We start from the raw sequence: 24,677 nt of genomic DNA, 5'->3' as shown, positions 1-24,677 counted from the left end.
GCTCATGGTACATTTTTATGTTAATTGGATTTTGTAAATAAAGTAATTTATTTACTTTCTCTTGTATTTTGGTGGTGACATTCTACAAGTAATAGTCTATTGAAACTCAAAAATCATAAATATAATAACTATTTTGCCTAAGGTTTTACTTTCACATCTGAATGTTTTATATATTGAAAGGTTTATTCATATTTTTTAGCTATGAACTTTATTTCTAGTGCTGTGCTTCATTGTTTAAGTATACAGAGTTCTGATTTTCAAATTACTTTTTTTTTTGACCCAAATTCTTATTTTCTCATTGCAGGCAAGAAGACAACAAGACCCTAGCCCTGGTTCCAATCTAGGTAGTGGTGATGATCTCAAACTACGTTAATTAGCAGCAACAGCAGATGTCACCATCAATCTTGACATATATATTGCTTCAACTTAGCAGAGATAATTGAATAAAAGACCAGAAACTGTGATAACTGGATATACTATGGTCTGTTTCCTGACCTTAAGCAGTCACAGGCATCATGAACTGCCATGGTTTGCACTATGTTCATGTTATAATACCTGCATTTCTCCCTTTAGCATGTAGCTAGTGATAGTTTGAAATTTTGTTTTACTATGCAAGCTTATTTTTTTGTTATTACTTTAGTAAAATTAAAATTTGTCCATTTGCAAAACTGTTTTCTCCTCTCAATTCTAATTAAGGAGTTAATGTCATAAAAATAGGTCAAGAAATTACAGAAGTTTTTTCTACACATTTTTAATTTTTTATGGACTTTTAGAAATTTTGTTATATTGCTTCATTTTAGATATGCATTCTTAAGTTTTTTGCCATTTTTTTCTTTTCCAAGTGTAAAATGTCAGTAAGATGATATTTTTCACATTATTTTTACAATATTTACAAGCTAAACCTAGTAGCACAGAGCTGGCTACCACAGCTTTCTAACATAAGTTTCCAGTTGTTAAAGTTACAGTATCCTTTTTAATGCTAACAAATTGGTTTCCCTTCCTCCTTTCCTAAATGTTTTTAAAATTTGATATTACTCTACATTCTGTCCAGATCTGTTTTTAGATTTCTTTTCTGTATTGAATGAGTTTAAGTTGTGGTTTATTTCTTTAAAAATATTCTACTAAAGCTCATAAGAAGTCACAGGTTGACTTCTGTTTTATTCAGGGATTTTTAAAAGTTATTCCAAAAAAGGGGATACTGTAGCATCTTCACAGATTTAGCAGCTGGTCAGACTGGAGACGGTGAGGAAGCAGTTACAAAGGTGATCATTGTATGAAAAAAGCATGTTTCACATATCTACTTTATCTGTATTTTCTATTATGTGCCTTTTTTGTTGTTTCTGAAAAAAAAAATCCAGATGGTGAAAGGACGGGCTTGTGCAGGAAATGTTAATCCTGTGCAGATGAGTGGTCTGTTGTCTTCTAGGAACTATTCTAAGGGAGAAAAAGGAATGGTTAATCTTGATGGCATTTCCCAACAAGATTCATAGTAGAAATTGTTCAAGATGAATTTGTGTAAGAATATTTTTTTACAATAGGCTTCTTACCAAAATGATATCATCATCCTTTGTTTGAAACAAAACTGGAAAAAGTGTTGTCACTCGGCACCAATTTCCTGATATTTTTCACAGCCATATTAATTGTCATCACATTTATGAACTTACAAAGATGTATTTAGTTATAATAAAGTAACTATGTTATGGTTTTAAAGGGAAAAAACCCAACAGTTTCCTGTCCAGTTCAGTAAATGAACTAAAGTCTCACTGAGGTAATTGTGTATAATGTACTTGATTGTGGAGAAAGAAGTAATGTTCAGTATGGCTATAGATAGAACAGATAATATCCTGTATCTCAAAATAAAAGTGTTTGGTATATATTTGAAGTCATGCATGATAAGCAGTGTGTTCAAAGGGTCTTAAATATTAATACATGAGTAAAGATCATGTTGATCTTTTCTATAAGTATTTTGAATGCATTATTCTCACCTTGGTTAGTATTTGGCATTGTCTGGCTCCCATGTTTACACACACACACACACACACACACACACACACACACACTCACACTGTTAACACTGTTCATATAGCCCTTAAGGAAATCATCTGTTGAGGAGTTCTTAATATATTAAGGCCTCCACTGTATAAAATCCCTGTTGATTCTTTCTTCTGCACTTGTATTTTGACTGGGATAGTCTGATGATTTTTTTTGTAGCACTTGGAGCAAAGGGGTTTTGGCATATCACTAAATAGAAGTAGATTCAATCACATGTTAACATCACTATCTTTCTGTAAATATTGAATGTCTCCTATCATCATTTAGCACTGTGCTGCTTACTATATATCTTAATGCTGGCATTAAGATCATGAGCCCTTTCTTCCAATAGTGCAGACTTTTTAAAGTGGTACCCCTTTTTAAGTTATTGATGCAATTTTATATTTTTCATAATCTCTATTTAAATGAAAGTTGCATCATCTTTCTTGAACTCATCTCTATTAAAGACTTGCCTTAAGCTTCCAGATTGCTTTTGCCACCATTAGTCATATGTATTGTCCTATGTTTCATTTGCTTTCATAATAAACTATGTAGTGAAAACAATGGTCTATTCCTTTTTGTTTACAACATTTGAACCTCTTGTGTCACTTCTTTAGTGATTTTTTTAGTAGTAGTAAAAAGACCTGACACTTCAGTGTCTTCATCTGTAAAATGATGTGTTTGATAGCACTGGGTGATGCTGAAGGAGCCTTCTACTCCATTATTCTTTGCTGTGTATTTTAAGTTGTTTATTTAAAAGCAACAGTGGCATCTAGTGGTCGTTTGGACTGATCACGAAAATGTTCTTTACTCCAAATGTCACAAGACATTCATTCTTAGACCATTGCAGATTTAGAGCTGATTCAACAAGTATTTAGTGCCTAGTTTGCATAGAGCACAGTGATTGGTGCTGGGAAGATCCGAGTTTTAGATGAGAAAAGGGCCCTGCTTCCGTGAAACGTTTATGTTCTACACAAATCTAAAGATCTGTAATATACAGTATTTTGGGATAAGTGCAGTAAAAGAGAGTTAAAAAAAAAAGTTAGGTAAGATCTAAGGAGGAAAATTGAAATGGACAGATTCTTGGAGAAGGTGTCCTTTGAGAAACCTAATTACCCTCAAAAGAGTCATTCATCAATGCTTTGGTAAGCATTTATTGTGTTCCTTCCATGCTTATGTTCAAAATAATCCTGCCCTCAGGGCATGATGTATGTGACTTTAAAAATAAGTAAAAAATTTGAAAGCTTAGACCCATATAAGTAATGAGACTTAAATCAAATATACCAAAATTTATACATCTAAATAAGTGTCTTCCAAATGAGTGTCATCCTTGAAAGCATTTTCTCTGTAGTGCTACATACTCATCCAGAAATATTCAAAACACCTGTGAAACTCCTTTGGGAATTGCCCAGAGTCAGATTTTTAGCCACACAAGAAAATCAAAGGATCGTCAATTTAGGGCTGGAAGGGGCCTTAGGAGTCATCTAGTCTAGCCCCTCTTTGTTTTAAAGAGGAGGAAACCGAGGCTCAGATTGGCTGAGTGACTTACCTAAAGTCACACACGTAGTAAATAGAAATAACAAAGGTAATCACATTGTTTTAATTGCTTTTTGAGGTTCCCAACATGAAAACCCTCCAGGCTGACTGAATGATTTGATCATTTCAAAAAATTAAATCTACCTCTGAAAGGTCAAAAATGTTCCTCAGTTGAATGTGATAGACCCAGGAGCTAAGTAAAAAAAAAAATACAAAAATGTTCTAAACAATGAAAACTCAATGGGAATCAGCATATTTGGAAGCTCAGTGACTCCGACAGCACTCCTTTGAAGGTCATCTTAATTTGTCACTGCTGTCTGTTGCTCTTTCAGTCTGCTGTAAAGTACTTTGGTATCTTCATCTCCCTACTTTGGACACATCTTAAGGAGTCAAACTATCAAAGCTTTTCTGGCTTTCTGCATAAATACTTAAACAAGACTCGCTTTCAAAAAAAAATTACTTTTCTTTCAAAAACTCTCCCAAAACAGGCATCAACATAAAACATTAGAGCTGGAAAGAACTAATCCACCTACCCTCATTTTAATAGGAGGAAATTGGCCAAGAGAAGAAAAGTGACCTACCCAAGGTCACCACCAAAGTAGTCAAAGTTTGGACAAGAACCCAGGTTGCCTGAGTGCCAGTCCAGTTCCTTACTAGGCAAATAGTGGCCTCAAAAACTATAAATAGTTCAAAATGCCCTGGTAGAGGTGTCTTCAGAATCACTAGAGGAAAACAGTTTGATGTAATAATAGAAAGGGCACTGAATTTTTTAACCTCTCAAGACCTCACTAATCAACAGACATTTGCTATGACTTTCTATTTGCCAAACACTCTGCTAAGCTACTAAGGATACAAAGAAAAAGCAAGACAATCCCTCTCTTCAAAGAGTTTACATTCTACTGAGAAGCAGATTATCCAAATGATGTAATGTTACCTTAGAACACTGGCAGAGGGGAAGACCCCAAAATGCTCCCCCCAGGAGGTGGCTTTTGAGCTGAACCTTGAAGGAAGCCAAGAGTTCTAAAGAGATGGCATTCTGTGGAGGACAGCTAGCTTTAGACATGGTGACAAAGAGTTGGAGTGTGAGGAACAGCAAACAGGCCAATATGTCTGAACCACAACATTCATAAAGAGAAGTAATATAAAAGAATATAAAGAGGAAGGGGACATGTTGGGAAGAGTTTTATAGGCCAAACAAAGGCATATAAAAGGGACTTCTATTTGATCCTGAAAATAATAGGGAGCTACTAGAACTATTGAGTAGAAAGTTGACATGGTCACACCTACACTTTAGGAAAATCAATGGCAGCTATTTGGAAGGTAGATTGGAGTGGGGAGAAGCAGTAAGTTTTTGAAACTGCCCAAGTGAGATGTGATGAGCATTTTACAGCTGATTGGCTATGTGAGGTGAGAATTGAGGGTAATGCTAAGGTTGCAAATCTGGGTGAGTGGTAAGATGGTACCCTAGTCAGTAATGGGGAAGTACAAAAGAGTGGTAGATTTGGTGGGGAAAATAACAAGCCCTATACTTTTAAGATGTCAATGGAATATCCAGTTTAAAAATGTGTAATATACAATTGATGATGTGGGACTGCAACTAAGGAGAGAGACCAAGGCTGGATATATTGATGTGAGAAACATCCTCATCTCACAGAGATGATGGTTGAACCTGTGGGATCTGATGAAAATCATGAAGGGAAAGAGGGAGAAAAGAGCCAGGACAAGGCAGGTATAGGGGGTGGGCATGCAACCTAAGTGGGTATAACATGGATGAAGAAATAGCAAGAGACTTGAGAAAGTACCAGGAGAGAGCAATGTGAAAACCAGAGAGAGAAGAGAATCCTAGAAGAGGAGGTGGTCAACCATCAAATTTAGGGGAGAAAGATAAAGGACAATAGCTAGTGATTAGGGTTGAAACTAGTGAGGTTTTGTTTGTTTTTGTGTCTTTTTTAAGAATGGGAAAGACTTGAACATGCCTATAGGCAGCAGAGGAAGAACCAATAGGGAGAGATGAAAGATTAGAGAGAATAGGGATAGTAATTCAGACAAAATGCTCAATAAGAAAGTAGGGGATTGGATCAAAGATGCATGTCAAGGACTTGGCCTTGACAAAGAGAAAGGTCACCTTTTCATCAGAGACTAAAGTGAAGGAGGAGATAGTGAGGAATGATGCCAGAGGAATATGAAAGGCAGAGAAGAAGGAACTCTTGGCAAAAGACCACTCTTCCTGATAGAAGTATGAGGTGAGTTTGAGTGTAGGGACAAAAGGGAAGTGTGGGAGGCTAGCGGGGAGCTGTGGTGAGTGGGATAGAGAGTTAGTGAGGAGTAGAAGGATTGAATAATTGCAGCAAGGTCCCAGTTGAGATTAGATAACAAATTTGTAATTGTCCCTGTCAGCATGATTTCATTCTTCCAGCTCCTTTCAGCAACACATGAATGAGAACAAAGGAGGTCGATCGATGGTTATGAACCAGGATTGAGGGTTAGCAAGTCATAATTGGCAATAGGACAGAGAACAAGAGATTTGGGAAAAGATAATGTAAAACTGAATTATTTCATCAAGGAGTCAAGATTGGGAAGGGAAGAGAGGTTGGCCGGGTGATGGCTTGAGGAGGAATGAGAGGGGTGGAAAGATTGGAGATTATGGTAGGAGTGGGAAAATGGATTAAGGAATCTTAAGGCATAGGCAGAAATGGAATGAAAGATTATGACCAGATGAAGGAATTCTGGGGTTCTTGAACATGGAAGAACATTTGAGGGGTAATGGCGAGATGAAGGGAATCATCATATGTATGTAACTGAGGAGTTAAGTAACTTAAGGAACTGGGAAGTTAGGATATTTGAAGTCGCATCAGTATGTATATTGAAATCCCCAAGAATGTGGGCAAGAGCTGGAGTGGAGAGGAGGGAGACTGCAGCAAATTTGAATAGCAAGAACCTCAAATGAGGGGAGGGTGAAAATTTTCTAATCATTGAAAGGGGAGATTGATATTGAGATTAAAGTGTTCTTTAGAACACTTAAAATGATGATACACGTTAGACCAATAGATAAAATTGGTTCCAAATAAAGCCTATGTTTTTACTAAATACGACCTGACAACTGCTAAATTAAATTGCATTTTTCATCTCCTTTGATTATAGGGTTAGAACTCAAAGGAATTTTAGGCATCTACTACAAGCAGCTCATTGTTGACAAACTGTCCTTCAGATTAGACTTATTCCTCTCAGACTTCCTTCATCTTGCAATCCCAGAAAACCCAGCTGCCCCAGGAAAACAGTGAGCCTCTGGACTTTGTTTCATACTTCCCTACATACTGAGCTAGAAGGAAGAATAGGTATGCTCCATGCTGTTCATTGCTGCTTCCTCCTTTGCCCCTGTTCCCATCACTCAGCACCCTTTTCTTCTTTGAGGTTTATTCTGACCAGATTTGTCATCTTCCTTCTGGTCACCCACATTCACTTCAGTCACCCTCCTCTCTTCCCTCATCTTTCTTCCTCATCACTTCCCAGGTCCTAATCAGTTACCAAGCCTCATTCATTAGTCTCCATATCTTCACACACACACCACACCACCCTCCCCACCCCGCACCCCCCGCCACCTCCCTGTTTTCCATTCAGAGAGCCACTATCTAATTCAGATCCTCATCACCTCTTGCCTAGACTATTGCAATTGCTTCCTAATAGGCATTTCAGCCTCCAGTCTTCTCTCTCCAATCAGTCCTCCACACAGCTGCCAAATCAATAAAGCACAGGGCTAACCAAATCATTTCCAACCCAAAAAATTTTCAGTGGCTCCCACTTGCCTCTAAGGTTTTTATGGATCCTCCCCAGTGTAAGTACTCACCCTCTCAAAAAAAAAATTTATTTGTATTTACTTTATTTGTTCCCTCCTACCCCATTCTTGATGTAGAAAATAATCTCCTCCAAGGAAAGCACTGTTTTCATTTTTGTCTCTGCATCCCCAGTGCCGCACAGTGACTGGCACATTCAGTTAAGCAGAATTGAATTGAATTTTACAGGAAAGGAAACTGATGCCCAGAGAGGGGAAGTCACTTGCCCAAAGTTAGGAAGGTAGCAAGAAAAAGAACCGGGATTTAAATCCAGTCCTCTAACTCCCAATCAGGTCTGTCATGTCCTGCCTTTTAAAGCATCCTCTGTTCATTCTTCTATTCTAAAGGGAAATTGCCTTTAACTGTATATTATACCTATAATCTCTGCTTCTGTTATTTTAAGTAATTACTAGCATTTTAATTTAAAGGTTCATTTTCAAGACTTTAATCTATAGTTGTTTTTGAAAAGCCTTCATTTAAATCAAGCTTCTTGCCTGCTTGGAAAGAATATACTCTTGTTGCCAAAAGCCTCAGCCAAGTAACTGCCTGGATGTGTGGCCTTGGTCAAGTAACATCCCTTCCCCAGGCATTAGTTTCCTCATCTAAAACAGGGCCATCTCCCATCTTCCTGATGAATATATGGCCACTGGAGGAGATGGCCCTGGAGGAGAAAGTGGGGCTGGTGACCTTGTACAGCCCTCCCTCACTCAAATCAAAGTCAATGGCAAGTCATGGCATCATCTCCCTGATGTCATGGCCCTCTTCCAGAACAAAGGACAAATACAACAGCAACAACCTCATCTAAAAAGGGGACAACACTTTGACTAAAGGCAGCATGGACTGGTAGGTGTCAGATGGCCAACCTTGGAGTTGAGAAGATAGGGGTGTAAATACTGCCTTTGACACACAGTAGCTACGCAACCATGAGTTGGAGTTAACGCCTAACCTCTTGGCGCCCTCTCCGCCCCCACCCCAATTCTCTATTTACAAGGTGTGGCTCTTGTCTAGCAGAGAGAATTTGCTATCCAGTAGTCCTTTAAAGAAATGAAATCATATTTCCAAATACCCCCACAACATTTTGACTATGCTTCAAACATCTATTATTTCATTAATGGAGGTTATTCCTCCATAGATCAGATCACAACCCCTTCATGGCAAGAGATTAACCTGGGGTCCGTAAACTTGTTTTTTAAAATATTTTGATAGCTATTTTCATGTAATCAGTTTATTTTGTAATCCTATATATTTTATTTGATAAACCTAAAAAGGGGTCTACAAGCTTCACCAATCTTCCCAGCAGGGTCCATGACCCCCTCCAAAAAACAGTTAAAAACTCCTGCTTTAATAGATATTCAGTGGGTAGGGCACTGTCCTTGGAATCAGGAAGACCTGAGTTCAAATACAGCCTCAGATATTTACAAGCCATATTGCCCTAAGCAAGTCACTTAACCTCTGCTTGCCTTAATTTCCTTAACTGTAAAATGGGAGTGATAATAATAGCACCTACCTGCCAGGAAGAGTAAGAAGGCTAGTGTCACAGGATCATAGAGGATGTGGCAAAAAGGAAGTTATAAGGCCGGAAAGGCAGGAGGGTCCCAGGTTGTGAAGGGCTTTAAATGCCCTGAAATTAATGGAGAGCCAGTGGAATTTGTAGAGTAAGGGAGTGACATGGTCAAACCTGTGCTTTAGGAAGACAATCTGGGCAGCTGGATGGAGGATGAATTGGAGTGGAAAGAAACAAGGCAGAGAAACCAGCCAGAAGACTTTTAATTGTGTAGGCAAGTGGTGTCTGTATCAGAGGAGAGAAGAGAACTTTATACAAGAAATGTTGCAAAGGTAGAATCAACAAGCCGTGTCTCAGTGGGTTGAAAATGGAAGGTGAAAGGGAGCAACGGGTCAAGGGTGATGTCTATGTGAACCTGGATGCCCAGGAGGATGGCAGTGCCCTCAACAGAACAGGAAATTTTGAAAGAGAAGGGCAGATTGATCAATCTGGGCTGGGGTGGGTGGGAGGGGGAAGAGATGAATTCAGTTTTAGACATGCTGAGTTTGAGATTGGGACATCCAGTTCAAAATTTCAGAGAGTCAATTGGAGATTCGAGACTGGAAACAGCTAGATAATGTGCAGGGACCACAGTCAAGAAAAACCTGAGTTCTGAGTTGCCCTAAGACAAACAGGGTTGAGTGACTTGCCCAGGGTCATACAGCTAGTAAGTATCTGAGGCCAGATCTGGACTCAGGAAGACGGGGCTCTCTCACTCCAGGCCCAGCACTCTAGCCATTTTGTCACCCACAGATAAGCATACTAAGACTTAAAGAAGGAAAACAAGGTGTCCAGGGGCACATGCTGAGGGCAAAGCTGAAATACAATTCCAGACAGTATACTGTTAAATGTTTAACAACCAGCTTTACTGGGGAAAAGATACACTAAACACACAAAAATAAGTTTAATTTGCATTATTCACATTTTCTCCATCACTGTTATGTTTATTCAATTACCAAAAAATAAGTCAAGCCCTGACTTGTAATGTTTACAAACCGCCGAAATGTGTACGCTCATACTGAATGTTTAACAATGGCTCACCTGGCAATGGAAAGAGCACTTGACTCTAGAGTCAGAGGTTCTGAGTTCAAATCCTGACTTAGAGGCTTAGTACCTCTATGACTTTGGACAAGTCACCTCAATTTCTCCGTCTGGAAAATGAAGGGATTGGATTAAGTGACCTCTGCAGCCCCTCTGAGCTATACATCTAAGACCCTAGGATCTTCCAGCTTGCTAAGTTCTGTGCTCTTTCCACTCCATCACTTCCTCGTGCCTTACTCACTGTCGAGGGTAAGAGAATAGAAAGGAGGTATTATATCAAGGTGTTCCAATGAGCTAGGATCGATTCCAGTAGAGCGTCTCAGGTCTGCTCCTCGGAACCATCCAACGGGTTGTCCCAACTATGATCGACCAGGGCAGCCGTAAGCTGAGTCAGTTCAGGGCACATGCTCCTAGCACGGGTTCACCAGCTCCTAGGTGGCACAGAGGACAGGAAGAAGCAGTGTTGAGAGTTTTCTGGGATTTCCTGAGTCAACATTTTAGCAAAAATTCATCTTTATTTTTATAGGAAACCAGATGAGTGGGCAATCTGATGACAATGCTCTCAACAGCTCAGAAGGCATGTTTGTTTTCAGGTCACAGCTCTTTCTTTTGGGGATTCAGAATCATTCCAAAATCTGCAATCTGCTTTTAGATTTAGCAACTGCCACCACGACATTTAGGAGAAATATTTTGCTGTCCTTTGCAGGTTCCTCAGAGCAGGCAGGACATGAGTACCAGGGACCCACACCAAGGGAAATATCTGGTTTGGAGAGTGTTTAACTGTTCCATTTTGAATCTGGTTCAGTGCTTTTAGAAAACAGGTAGGTTCGGTTACCAGTTCAAATGGGCTTACTGGGTAGTTTTAATTTAAGAAAAACAAGAAATTCCTCCCTTTAAAATCACATTAAGAGCTAGAAGATTGACACCCCCCCAAAAAAAAAGGCAATTGTTCCCTTTTACAGGTTTTTAGATATTATAACATATTTTGAATATTTTGAAAGCAAATTAAAACTGTCAAAGATCATTCAACAAAAACAGAGGACGTGTAGTGGAAATAATACAGGGCAGCGAGGTGGCACAGTGGATAGAGCACCAGGCCTGGAGTCAGGAAGACTCATCTCCCTGAGTTCAAATCAGGCCTCAGACACTTCCTAGCTGCGTTACTCTGGGCAGGTCACTTCACCCTGTTTGCCTCAATTTCCTCATCTGTCAAATGAGCTGGAGAAGGCAATGGCAAACCACCCCAGTATCTTTGCCAAGAAAACCCCAAATAGGGTCATGAAGAGTCAGACACGACTGAAACAACTGAGCAGCAACAAAAGTAGAAAGAAGTAGTCTGAGAGTCACAAGTCCTGAAAGCATGGTTTGGTGGGAATTGTGCGGGCAGGGCTCTGCAAGTAGAGGTGATGGGCTGCTTTTTTTTTTAATTTTTGTTTTGGGCAAGTTCCCTTTCCCCCCTCTCTGGGTCTCAGTTTCCACGTGTAGTAAAATAAAAGTGCTTCAGGGACTCTTAACGTTTTTGTTTCCTGCATGTCTTTGGGAGGCTGGTAGTCTATGGACAGATTCTCTTCTCACAACTATCCCTTCAGATACATAAAATAAAATACGTAGTATTACAATAAAAACCAGTTATATTGAAATATGGATAAGGCAGCTAGGGGCTGCCTTAAATTATAATAATGATGAACTATTTTCAACTATTTTAAAAATTTTTTTTTATTATTATTTTTAGGCAATTGGGGTTAAGTGACTTGCCCAGGGTCACGCAGCTAGTAAGTGTCAAGTGTTTGGTCTGAGGCCAGATTTGAACTCAGGTCCTCCTGACTTCAGGGCTGGTGCTCTTTCCACTGTGCCACCTAGCTGCCCCCTCAGCTATTTTTTAAAAAGTAAATTCACAGATCGCAGATGTAAAACTCTTAGACTAGATGATTTTTGTTTTAATTTAAAGCTTTTTTCAAAATCTGGCATAATTTTTTATTCAATCACTGAACGAGCATGTATTAAATGCCTACTATTTGCTAAACACTGGATACAAAAACAAAAATGAAAAATTTCCTGTCCTCCAGAGCTCATATTCTATTGGGAGAGACAACATGTACATATATAATAAGTATATACAGCTAGACAGCACAGTGAAAAGGGCATTGGGCTTGGTATCTGGAGGACCTGGGTTCAAATCTGGCTTCAGACACTTACTAGCTGTGGGACTCTGAGCAAATCACTTGATCTTCGTTGGCCTCAGTTTCCTCATCTGAAAAATGGGTATAAGAACAAGACCTATTTCCCCCAGGGTTGTCAAGAAGATCAAATGAGATACTAATTGTAAAGCACTTAGCACAGTACCTGGTGTGTATTAAGTTCAATATAAATGTTAGCTATTATTACTATATACAAAATACACACATAAGTGTATGCAAAATAAATGCAAGTTAATTTTGTGAGGGAGGTACTGGCAGCTTCAGGAAAGGTCTCATGTAAGAGGATGTCCTTGAGCTAAGCTTTGAAGGAAACTAGAGATTCTAAGAAGTGGAGGTAAAGAGGGAGGGCACTCCAGGCATGGCCCATGGCTTGTGCAAAGGCCCAGAAATAGGATCGATTGGTCAAGGAGACCCCAGTCTGTAGAGGAGCTATGATACGGGTACACAAACAATTGTCATATAAGTGCCGCAAGAGATCATGTAAATGTGATACATGGGATTTAGAGAAGGCAGAAAGCACCATTTCTAAGGATGTCAAAACTGGCTAAGGTAGGGTGGAGTCATAGAAGTTAGGACCCAGCATCCCCCTCTCCTGCCCCAGACACTATGAGACGTCATAGCTGGAGGGCCCCAGCCAGAACTGGTGCCAAGCATCCTCCTACCTCACCACAGAGTGTCTAAGCTGAGCCCAGCTGGAGTTGAAACCAAGCATGACTGCCCTTCCACTTTCCTTTTTCTCCTCCTGGCAGAACACTGACTCTCCCTTATCCTCATCTCTGCCAGAGGGAACCCAGAATCTTCTCTATACACTGACCCTTAAGGCCAATTTCCCACCTTCCCAAAGGTGGTGGCCCACTCAGTGAGGCAGAATGTCTATTCCATCCTAAGACTTCCCAGACCTTACCATCTGTCCTGCAGCTGAACTCTCCTACATTTGTAATCTTCCCCCAATTAATGATGTTAGCTTCTTGAAAGTAGGGATTCTTCTTTTTCTGGAGCTTAGCCCTAATAAAAGGTTAATTTTAAAATTTTTTATTTATTCACGAATCTATAGAAGGTCAGAGCTGGCTATAGATGGGAGCCTGAGAGATCAATCTCATTTGCTCAGTCACAAGATATGACTTGCCCGCAGTCACACAGCTAATTGGGTAGCAAGACTGGCACTAGAAACCGGACTTTCTGCCTTCTGACCCAGTGAGCTTTTGCTGAGATCCAATGAACAGGAAAAGAGCTTTTTAATGGTTATCTCCAAGGAGGGCCGTCAAACTCCTCTCTAGAGAGGAACCAAGGAGAAAACAACTGGTAATCACTTCCCCAGGTGCAGGAGCTGGGAGGAAGAGGCAAACCTGTGGATTTGGCCACTCAATGCCAGAAATGGGGGAGGGGCGGGGAAGGTAGTACCTGAGTACTGGGCCCCTGGGAGAGAGCCAGATTGAGCAGCCACACAGTCTGAGCTGAACTGGCAGCCAGAACTTCATTAGTTCAGAGGAAACTTCCACAGAAGTCACCCCCCACCCCAGCCCCCACCAGCCCCAGGGATCAGTGGGAGACAGAAGGCAGGCAGCAGAGGCCCCAGGCTCCCAGCTGCAGCGGGAAGTCACAGCAGCCAGGAGGCCGCCACACATGAGATATGAAATATGAGGCCCCAGCGGATAAACATTATTGATGATGATTACTGGCAGGAGGGAGCCAAATGCCTAAGATGAACCAGATGCTGGAACACAGAGCATGGAGCCAGGAAGAAAAATGGTGGCTTTTTTTTTTTCCTGCTCCAAGCGCAGAAATTGTTGTGACCCTGGGGAAAAAGGAAGCCAGTGGTCACTTGAGGGCAGCAGGCATTATGAGAACTCCCATTTATACTGAATTTTATGTAGCACATGGAACAGCCCTCCTCCCCCATAAAGGAAGACACTGAGCCACAGGTCAAAAAATAGCACCAAAGCTGTGGGATTTTGTTGCTGATATATATGTGTGTGTGTGTGTATTATATACATACATATGTACACACATGCAGTGCACATACACACGTGTGTGCTTGTATATTCATGGTGTGTGCCTATATGCGTGTACACACATGTAGTGAGGACTGTCATTGTTCGGTTCAAAGCAGGTTAGACCTCTCCAGCCTCTTCTCCCCTGCACACCCTTCTCCAAGGGAGTCTTTCGTCCTGGACAGGAGAGGAAGCTGGAGGTTGGGGCCAGAGGCTACTCTGCTTTCCTCAGAGAGAGGAGTACCAGGCTAGAAACATATCTCTCTGCTCCTTTTTTGTTAGTCTGTGCGATGTGATCGGGTTCCATCTAACTTTTGAACACTTTGACATTATTATTGGGGGAAGGGAGACCCCCCCCAAGCTCTATATCCAAGGCTTAACTCTTCTCCAACCAAATACCAGTTCTTCATGAACACATATAGCAAAGAAACCCATTTATCCAAATCGTAGCAAAACAGTAATCGGAGAAGATATGCAGAGGAGAATATATGCCAAACAATACAGAGTGAAGGAGTTCTGCCAGTGGGAGGAAGACAACTGAGCCCGACCAAAAGAGAATATCCTGGTTCTCACCAAGGGGGAAACTCCCCAAAGTTTCTAGAGTATTGAAGGGGGCAGCTAGGTGATGCAGTGGATAGAGCACTGGCCCTGGACTCAGGAGGACTTGAGTTCAAATCTCACCTCAGACACATGACACTTACTAGCTATGTGACCCTGGGCAAGTCACTTAACCCCATTGCCTAGCCAAAAAAAAAAAAAGTATTGAAGAAGGCTCAAAGCTTGATGAATCCCAAAGGGGACTGAAGTTTGAGGGGTCTACAGGGGCCCCAAGAAAGCTAGAGCTCATCCACAACTCTGCCCTGCCACTCACACAAGGCAGAGCATTCATCCCTACCAATAAAGAGAGTCCCATACCAATGGACATTGGCACAGTGGTTAAATATATAAATATGTGTATATTCGGGGCAACTAGGTGGTGCAGTGGATAGAGCACTGGCCCTGAAGTCAGGAGGACCTGAGTTCAAATCCGGGCTCAGATCAAACACTTAACACTTACTAGCTGTGTGACCCTGGGCAAGTCACGTAATGCCAATTTTTATATTTATATATATATATATGTATATATATATATATATGTATATATATGTATATATATATATATATATATATATATATATACACACACACACACATATATACGTGTGTGCACCCTTGAGAAATCTCATCCCTTCAGTCCTTGAATCCACATCCTGTAAAGCCCCCCCCCCCCCTCCTGTGGCCCCTCCCTCCGATTGACTGGCTGTATTCGGTACAGCGAAGAACGGAAACCTTCATCCCACCCCCTTTCCAGCTTCCTTTCATGTGCTGTCTTCTCCTATTAGAATGTAAGTTCTTTGGGGGCAAGAACTATCTTTTTTTTTTAATCATATTTGTATTCCCAAGAGCCTAGCACAGTGCCTGGCAAACAGTAAGTGTTTAATAAGGGCTTTATTTGTTTATTCATTTATTCCCTACATTTGTAAAGCACTTTCCTCATATAAGATATGTCGAATAGAGATGATCTGAGGCCCAGCCACATTTTCAGAGTGTAGGACGGGGCCATCCCTGCCTGTCCAGTGGAGGAGATGAATAGGTGGGATCCAGGATGAAAATACCTCCTGAAGTCTCCAGTGGGGCATCAGGCTAGAATTTTATCTGGATGAGAGCCACAGATAGGTTCAGAACACAAGCCACTTCCCTGATCACTCTCAAGGGGTAGGGTAGCCCTTAGCTTACACCTGCCACACAGGAGACCTGAGTTTGAATCCTGTCTTTGTTGCTTGCTCACTACCCCCGTGATCTCAGACAAGAACCTGAATCTCTGTGAGCCTCAGTTTCCAAATCTGTAAAACCACGAAGTTGACAGGCGATCTCTAAGCTTCCTTCCAGCTCTGCCACTTTGCTCTGAGCTTGCCTCCTCCTCTGAGCTGAGGCTCCGTCAGTTGGCTAATTGGCTGGCTGCTCCCAGAACTCGCAGGGAGGATCAGAGAGGAGAGCCTTGTAAGTTGACTCTCCCGCTCCCACCCTCACATAGCCTGGGCCTAGCGAAGGGGGAGAGTGGGGAGAGGGAGCAGGGCAGAATTCCTTCTAAACCAGGAGCAGATGTTGGACTGCCGGGAGCCAGAGGGATACCAGACAGCAGTTTGTGAAAATAATTCTGACCGGAGGGAGCCGCAAAGGGTAGGGGGAGGGTTAGGGAATCACAGAAGCAGAGGTGGAGGGGCTGCAAGGGGCCTTCGGGGCATGCTGCCCCCCTCCCCCCCCAGCTGATACCAGCTCTCAGGATCCGATTGTTAAATGTTCAGTGTGACCCTCGGCAGCTGGTAAATACTGCAAATCAGGGCTTGATTTATTGTCTCGTTGATTGTCTAGACTTAAGAAAGTCATGGAGGAAATGTGAATAGTGAAGATTCAAATTAAAAGTATGTCTAGTGGACATTTTTTTGCTTCCAGAGCTAGTTGCTAAACATTTACCAGCACACCCCTCATCGACATCTCTGGTCTACCTCCGATTCTAACCCTCAAGCCCGTTTTATTCCTTTGTTTATTTATTTATTTTGAGGTGATCAGGATTAAGTGACTTTCCCAAGGTGAAACAGCTAGGAAATATCCGAGGCTGGATTTGAACTCAGGTCTTCCTGACTTTAGGTCCAGTACTCTATCCACTGGGCCACCTAGCTACCCCAAACCCCCATTTTAAAGAAGAGGAAAATGAAACAGTTTAAGTGACTCACTCAGCATGACTCAAGAAGTGAATAAATAGCAGAGCTGAAATTCAAACCTTGACCTCCAAATCTGCTGCCCTTTCTCCTACACTAGACAGGCAACAGATCAATCAATTAATCAATAAGTATCTTATTATCTTAATAATTACACGCTCTGTTAAGCACAGTTAGACACACACACACACACACACACACACACACACACACACACACACTTTCTATGCAAAGAAAGGCAAAAACTCCATTATAGTGGAGGAAAGAACACAGAGATGACTATGTCCATGGAGTAAGATATACGGGGGCCTCCCAAAAGCTTAAATCAATGGAAGGTAAAGTGGGGGGGGGAAGCAAAAGGTGAGAAGCAGGAGTGGTGGGAAGAGACTGGGGGGAAGCAAAAGGTGAGAAGCAGGAGTGGTGGGAAGAGACTGGGAAAAGCCAACCAATATCTAGAATCATTCCTATGCTTTCATAGGTACTTCAATGGTTTTGTGAATTTAAACAGCAGGGAGAGATCATGACCCTCCCTCACTTTCTTATTTTACGTGACCCTTGTGTTCATCCTCCCAGTAAATATTCCTCTCGTGGTTCTTTAGGTCTCCTGACACTCCCAGGACACCAGTGGCACACACAGGTTACCCAGCCATTATGTCTGATTCCTGATCTATGACCGGCCCACCTCATTTTCTGGTCATACATCTCTAATGGATCAACTTTACACTGTTCAACAGCTCCCTGATTATGAATATCATGAGGCCTTAACTGATTGATATCTCTGGTACCCTCCCTCTGTTGATTATCTAAATTTATCCTATATATAATTTATTTGTACATAGTTGTTTTCCTGTTATCTTCTCTCCCCCCCCCACCCCAACCTTAGACTCAATCAATCAGTGAATAAACATTTATTAAGCACCTACTGTGTTCCCAGCTGGGAATACAAAAAGAGGCAAAAGACCGTCCCTTCTCTCAAAGAGACTGTCTTTTGCTTCTTTTTGTATCTCCAGTGCTTAGCTCAGTGCATGGCACATAGTAGGCACTTAATAAATGCTGAGGCATAAAACAGAAAGGTGCCAAAGATGAGTCTGCCACCTTCACAGAGGATGTCTGTTCTGGAGTCTGAATAACAGAAGGTTATTCCCTGAAGGTGTTGAAATCCTCCAAATGCACCTATTTGTAGGTAATTTGTGCCAGTCACATCAAGCCACAAAATATTGGGGAGCCTTCTAAATGAAATTTCCCTTCAAGGAGTCAGTCTGCTGTAAGAGCCCTGGATTTGGAGGGATGAGGCCCGGGTTCATAGCACAGTCTTGCTTCTTGTGTGTGGCCTTGAACAAATGCTTCACCTTCATGGTTTCTTCATCTATTAGAAAGCAATGGTTGAAAAGCTAGTAGTTTCTTATGATCCCTTCTAGTTCTCAGGTCTTATAATTCTATGAAATCTCAGGGCCCCATGGACTTTCCTCTTCTCAAAACGCTCATGTAGCCCTGTAATAAATAATAATAATGTTGTTGTTGTTCAGCTATGTCCAGCTCTTCATGACCCCATTTGAGGTTTTCTTGGCAGAGACGCTAGAGTGGTTTGCCATTTCCTTCTGCAGCTCATTTTACAGATGAAGAAACTGAGGCAAACAGGGTGAAATGACTGGCCCAGGGCTGCACAGCTAGTAAGTGTCTGAGGCCAAATTTGAGCTCAGGAAGATGCGTCTTCCTGACTCCAGGCCTGGCGCTCTATCCAATACGCCATCTATTGCCCTAATAATAAAAAATAACAATAATAGCTAGCATTAATACAGTGCTTTAAGGTGTACAAAGAACTCAAAAAATATTATCTTCTGTGATTTTTACAATGACCCTGGGAGGTAGGTGCTATTAGTATCCCCATTTTAGAGATGAGGAACCAGAGGCAAACAGAGGTTAAGTGACTTGTCCAAGGTCACACAGTTAGTAAGTGTTGGAAGCTGAATTTGCATTTGAAAGGTTGGATTTGTCTTGAGGCTGTCATCCACAGTGTAATCTATTTACCTCTACCTGTGAAACCCTAATAGCGACTATGTAGAAGAGGGGGGCTGAGCTGATTCTGACTGAAGATATGACTAATGGAGCCCCTCCCCAAGGCAAAATGGGAAAGGAGGGAGGGTAGAATCAGGGCTTTAAAGGTGGATGAGGGCATGTTCTTAGTTCCAGGGGTGGGGAACCTCCAGCCTCAAGGCTACATGGGGCCCTTTAGGTCCTTTGACTGAGTGCAAGTTTTACAGAACAAATAAAGGGATTTGTTCTGTGAAGTTTGGATCAATTCAAGGGCAGCACTCGAGGACCTAAAGCGACACATGTGGCCTCCAGGCTGCAAGTTCCCCAACCCAGTAGCCCTTCATTACTTGAGAAAAAATCCTGAGGCATAATATAGTCCTGGCCAGGATAGATGAAAGTGAGGAAGGAAGGTAGACATCTGTGAGCTAAAGAGGGGGTGTTTCAGTCCCCAGGTGTCTAGGTTTTCCAAATTCTAAATGATATTACAGTGACCTCTCTGTGGGCTACATCACAAAGTAGGGCCCAGGTGGTCTTGATCCCAAACCACACTCCTGTCGTGGCCCACACTCAAAAATAAATGGGGTTACAGGGAAACCCATACACACCCACCTACTTGGGGAACATAGAAATGCCTGGTGAACCCTCCTAGGACACTCCCCCAAGTCTTCTGCCAGCTTTACCACCCATGCCTGTAATTCTCTGGGTTTGCATGGGGTGGGGGAAGCTTGGGTGGTACAAATCAGTCCATCAGCTTTCCCTTCAACCCTCCAAAAAGTGCTCTCAGGCAGGATTCAGAGCTGAAAAGAGCCTCAAACATAACTCCAATTCTTTCATTTAACAGAGAAGGAAATTGAAGCCCACAGAGGGGCTGTGATTTGCCTAAGGTCACATACTAATTAGTGACACAGCCCCGATTCAAGCCCAGGCTCCTGACACAGTGTGGACCGGGGGAAACAGTTTTGGATTTGGAATCAGCCAACTTAGGTTCAAAACTGACTCTGATACTGTCTAGGTGACTTTTAGGTCACTGGGCCTCAGTTTCTTCATCTGTTAAATAAGGGGTTTGGAGTAGAGGATCCCCAAGTTCCCTTCCAGATCTACATCTATGACTCTAAGTTCAGATGTCTGCCCCTAAAGATGGAGAAGGGTGGCCAATCAAATAATCAATAAGCATTTTTAGGTGTCTATTATGTGCCAGGTGCTGAGCTGGGTGCTATAGATATCAATTCAAAAATGAAGCACTCTTTTTTTAAATATAAATTTATTTATTTTTAGTTTTCAACATTCACTTCCACAAGTTTTTGAGTTCCAAATTTTTGCCCCATCTCACCCCTCCCTGCACCCCAAGATGGCATGCATTCTGAATATCCCTTCCCCTAGTCTGTCCTCTCTTCTATCTCTCCCCCCTTCTCTTATCCCCTTCCCCTTCTATTTTCCTGTAGGGCAGGATAGACTTCTATACCCCTTCTCCTGTATTTCTTATTTCCCAGTAGCATGTGAAAACATTTTTTTAAACATATGTTTTTAAAACTTTAGGTTTCAAATTTTCTCTCTTCCTCCCTCCCCACCCACCCTCATTGAAGAGGCAAACAACTCAATATAGGTTATACATGTGCAGTTATGCAAAACACTTCCATAGTAGACATGTTGTAAAAAAACTTTCCCTTAATCCTATCCTGCCCTCCCATTTATTCTATTCTTTCTTTTGACCCTGTCCCTCCTCAGAAGTACTTACTTCTGATTACCCCCTTTCCCAATCTGCCCTCCTCTCTATCATCCCCCTGCTCTCTTGTCCCCTTCTCCCCCTATTTTCCTGTAGGGTAAGACAGATTTCCATACCCAATTGAATGTGTATGTTATTCCCTCCTTAAGCCAAATCCTATGAGAATAAGATTCCCTCATTCCCTCTCACCTTCCCCTGCTTCCCCTCCACTGTAAGAGACTTTTCTGTTTTGTTTTTTTTTTGTGAGATAATTTACCCCATTCTACCTCTCCCTTTCTTCTTCTCTAAGTATCATCTTCTCTCATCCCTTAATGTTATTCTCCAGATATGACCCCTTAATCTTCAACTCACCCTGTGCCCTCTATCTATCTATCTATCCATCTATCTATATATATATATATACTTATATATAATTTTTTTTCCTTCAACTAACCTAATACTGACATAGGTCTCATGAGTTATAAATATCATCTTTCCATGCAGGAATGTAAACAGTTCAATCTTAATAAGTCTCTTATGATTTCTCTTTCCTGTTTACCTCTTCATGTTCCACTGGAGTCCTGTATTTGAAAGTCAAATTTTCTATTCAGCTCTGGTCTTTTCATCAGGAATGCTTGAAAGTCCTCTATTTCACTGAATGACCATTTTTTCCCCTGAAGGATTATACTCAGTTTTGCTGGGTAGGTGATTCTTGGTTGTAATCCTATCTCCTTTGCCCTCCGGAATATTATATTCCATGCCCTGTGGTCCTTTAACATAGAAGCTGCTAAATCTTGTGTTATCCTGATTGTGTTTCCAGTACTTGAACTGTTTCCTTCTGGCAGCTTGTAATATTTTCTCCTTGACCTGGGAACTCTGGAATTTGGCTACAATATTCCTAGGAGTTTTCCTCTGGAGATCTCTTTCAGGAGGAGATCTGTGGATTCTTTCCAAAAATGAAGCACTCTTAAGGGGCAGCTAGATGGCACAGTGTATAGAGCACGGGTCCTGGAGTGAGGAGGACCTGAGTTCAAATGTGACCTCAGACACATAACACTCACTAGCTGTGTGACTCTGGGCAAGTCACTTAACCCCGATTGCCTCACCAAAAAGAAAAAAAAAAGAAGCCTTACATTCTGGAGAGGGACAATACTAAGCACACAGGTTGGCAGTTAATTGAGCTAATCAAGTAATTACCCTCACCCCATTTAATATAAGTGATGATATATGCCCTGACACCCATGACAAGAGAGAACAATCAATCAGAGGTATAAAGTAGGTATGAAGAAGGCCCAGGTATTGATTGATAAATCATAGGTTTTAGAAGGTGTTTAATCAATTTAGAAGTCACAGATGAAATTAAACTATTCGACATAGGAAGTGCATTTGAATTCATTGAGGAAACTGGTGGTGCTCTGTGAAATTTGTATAAAACAGCAAGTGCATTCACAGAACCCAAAGATTTAAACATCTGCCAGAATAGGGAAGAGTCATTCCAACTAAGCCCCTGAGAAGGAATCATTTTGCGGGGCAAGGAAGGGGAGTAATTCAGGATAATGGCCTTAGCCTCAGCTTTGGCCTCAGTCTTCTCACTACTTGTAAGATTCAGAGGGTCAGAATTTTGGATTTCTTCCTGTCCTCTGAAAAGCTTATAGCCATGTCTGCAATAGAAGCTGAGGGTCAACTGGACTAAATAAAGAAAAGTAGATTCAAGGATCTTCAAGGAGCATAGCAGAAAAGATGCACCATTCCCTAAGGGGAATATCTTAAGGACTCCAGCAAAAGGATCTTCGGGAACCATGAGTTACCCCTATGCCATATGTGCTCTCCAAACTTGAGCTCAATTTCCCTTAGACTGTATGTACTTGTGGAAGAGCATGTCTTTTTTGGAAGGTTGGGGGATGTTGTCTACCAAGTATACTCTTGCAGTAAATACTCATTTGCAAAAGTTCATTAAGTCTAGTTGACTGATATAAACTGATAATAATGGGATGAAGCACGCAAGTGGGGGCTCATGAACAATAGAACTAGAAAAAATACTCTTAAACCCTCAGGAGCTACCCTGAGAACTCTTGGGGTGTGTGTGTGTTTAGGGGGGTGGGTTATGGTAGCAGAGTTCTGGGGACTGCCCTGTCAGTATGAGTGTGAGTTGGGAGAGTAGCTCAAGAAAATGTGCTCCTGGGGCAGCCAGGTTGCACAGTGGATGATAGAGCATTGGCCCTGAAGTCAGGAGGACCTGAGTTCAAATCCAGCCTCAGACCAAATACTTGACACTAGCTGTGTGACCCTGGGCAGGTCACTTAACCCCAGTTACCTGAAAAAAAAATGTGTGCTTTCTCTCTCCATATATATGTGTGTGTGTGTGTGTGTGTGTGTGTGTGTAATATATATTATATGTCTAAATGCATATACACACTATATTTATACATAAAACACAAGATAAATACCAGATAATTTAGAGATATAGGGTGATTCCCCTTAGCAGCAAAGGGGATCAGTAAAAACTTGTAAAAGTTGGCATCTGAGCTGAGTTTTAAAAGAAACTAAGGATTCCAACACAAAAAAGTGAGGAGGAAGTATATTTCCACTGTGGGGGGACAGCCAGGACAGCCACCTGGAGATAGGAGATATATGAGGAACAGAGAAAATAAAAGGATGGTTTGGCTAGGGGTAGGGAACCTTCAGCCTTGAGGTCACATGTGGCCTTCTAGGGCCTCAGGTGTGGCCTTTTGACTGAGCGCAAGTGTTGAGGTTTAGGGATGCTGGGACCCCAAAAACACAACATTCGGGTCCTGCGTGAAAGAATTCGACCCAATCCTTCTTTCAGCCAAAGACAAGGTTTATTAGAACATCCATCATATTGGGCAGACTCTTAAGGAGTCTGAACATTAGTGAGCTATTGGCTAGATTCTAAGAATCTAAGCACCTTGATGGAGGCAAGATGGACCTTATATACAGAAAGACTGTGGGAGGGATCTAGGAGTGGCCTAGTAGTCTATGAGGTAATAGAACTCCAGGGACCTGGACCCCGAGGCCAGGAGAAAATGGAGCCTAGATAGGATTAAGAGTGGGAAAGTGCCAGGGGCCATAGGGAGGTAAGACAAAGGAGGGCCAGGCTAGGTTTAGCTTAATAGATTGTAGCCACAGTGAAAAGCCAGTTGATGGGATTATAGCCTCAGGCTAGAGATCTGGACTTGTGGGAAAGTCCAGAGTTTTTCTTTTTTGGGATCTAGATCCCATCCTCATCACAAGTTTTACAAAACAAATCCTTTTATTAAGGGGATTTGTTCTGTGAAGTTTGAATTCAAAGGGCCACTCTTGAGGACCTAGAGGCTGTAGGTTCCCAACCCCTGGTAGACCATAGTAAGGTGTAATAAAGACAGAAAGGTAGGATGGAGGGCTTTAGTGAATTCACATTAGTGAAGGGCTTTACTTGCCCAGAGTCACAGAGGTAGTAAGTGTTTCAGGCAGGATTTGAACTCAGGAAGATGGATCTTCCTGACTTGAGGTCCAGCGCTGGACCTAGACTCAAATACTACCTCGGTGACTTGGGGCAGGCCACCTAACCTTCCTGGGCTTCAGTTCCCTCATCTCACCTATAAAGGACATTCCCTGTCCCCTGAGGTCCCTTCTAAAGCTATGATCCTAGGAGCTGACTGAGGAAAGTTACAGAGGGAAGAAGAGCACTTAAGTGGTAACTGGATGGATGGATTATAGCAAGAAAAAACTGGAAGCAGGAGACCAATAAGGATAGCCCTAGGGATGAAAGCCTGGCTTTGAGAGGTGATCTTGTGACCTGAAAGAGAAGGGAACGGATTCCAGAGGCAAAGTGCAGGTAGAAACCTTAAGATTTGGTTGTCATATAGACTGGAGGGGTGAATGGATTAAAGGTGGATCTCTTCTATGTCTTGTAGGCATTAAATTACAAGGCAAAGGACAGCTAAGTAGCACAGTAGATAGAGTGTAAGCCCTGCAGTCAGGAAGACCTGAATTCAAATTCAGCCTCAGACAC

At 41.8% G+C, this 24,677-nt stretch overlaps 1 protein-coding gene across 6 annotated transcripts in view; it reads left to right on the top strand.

Moving 5' to 3' along the window:
* The window catches only part of CBFB (core-binding factor subunit beta), a 101,221-nt gene extending 99,339 nt beyond the window's left edge, over positions 1 to 1,882 (top strand). For all 6 annotated transcript variants that reach the window (XM_020989405.2, XM_020989406.2, XM_020989408.2 and 3 more), the window contains one exon: positions 305 to 1,882. In XM_020989405.2, the coding sequence (XP_020845064.1) occupies positions 305 to 327 (23 nt within the window). In that variant the 3' untranslated portion in view covers positions 328 to 1,882. The remainder of the gene's footprint in view (positions 1 to 304) is intronic.
* The last annotated feature ends 22,795 nt before the right edge of the window (positions 1,883 to 24,677 follow it).

Source organism: Phascolarctos cinereus, unplaced genomic scaffold (assembly GCF_003287225.1).
Source record: "Phascolarctos cinereus isolate Bilbo 61053 unplaced genomic scaffold, phaCin_HiC Scaffold_2;HRSCAF=192, whole genome shotgun sequence".
NCBI lineage: Eukaryota > Metazoa > Chordata > Mammalia > Diprotodontia > Phascolarctidae > Phascolarctos > Phascolarctos cinereus.
This window is presented reverse-complemented; position numbering and strand designations above follow the sequence as displayed.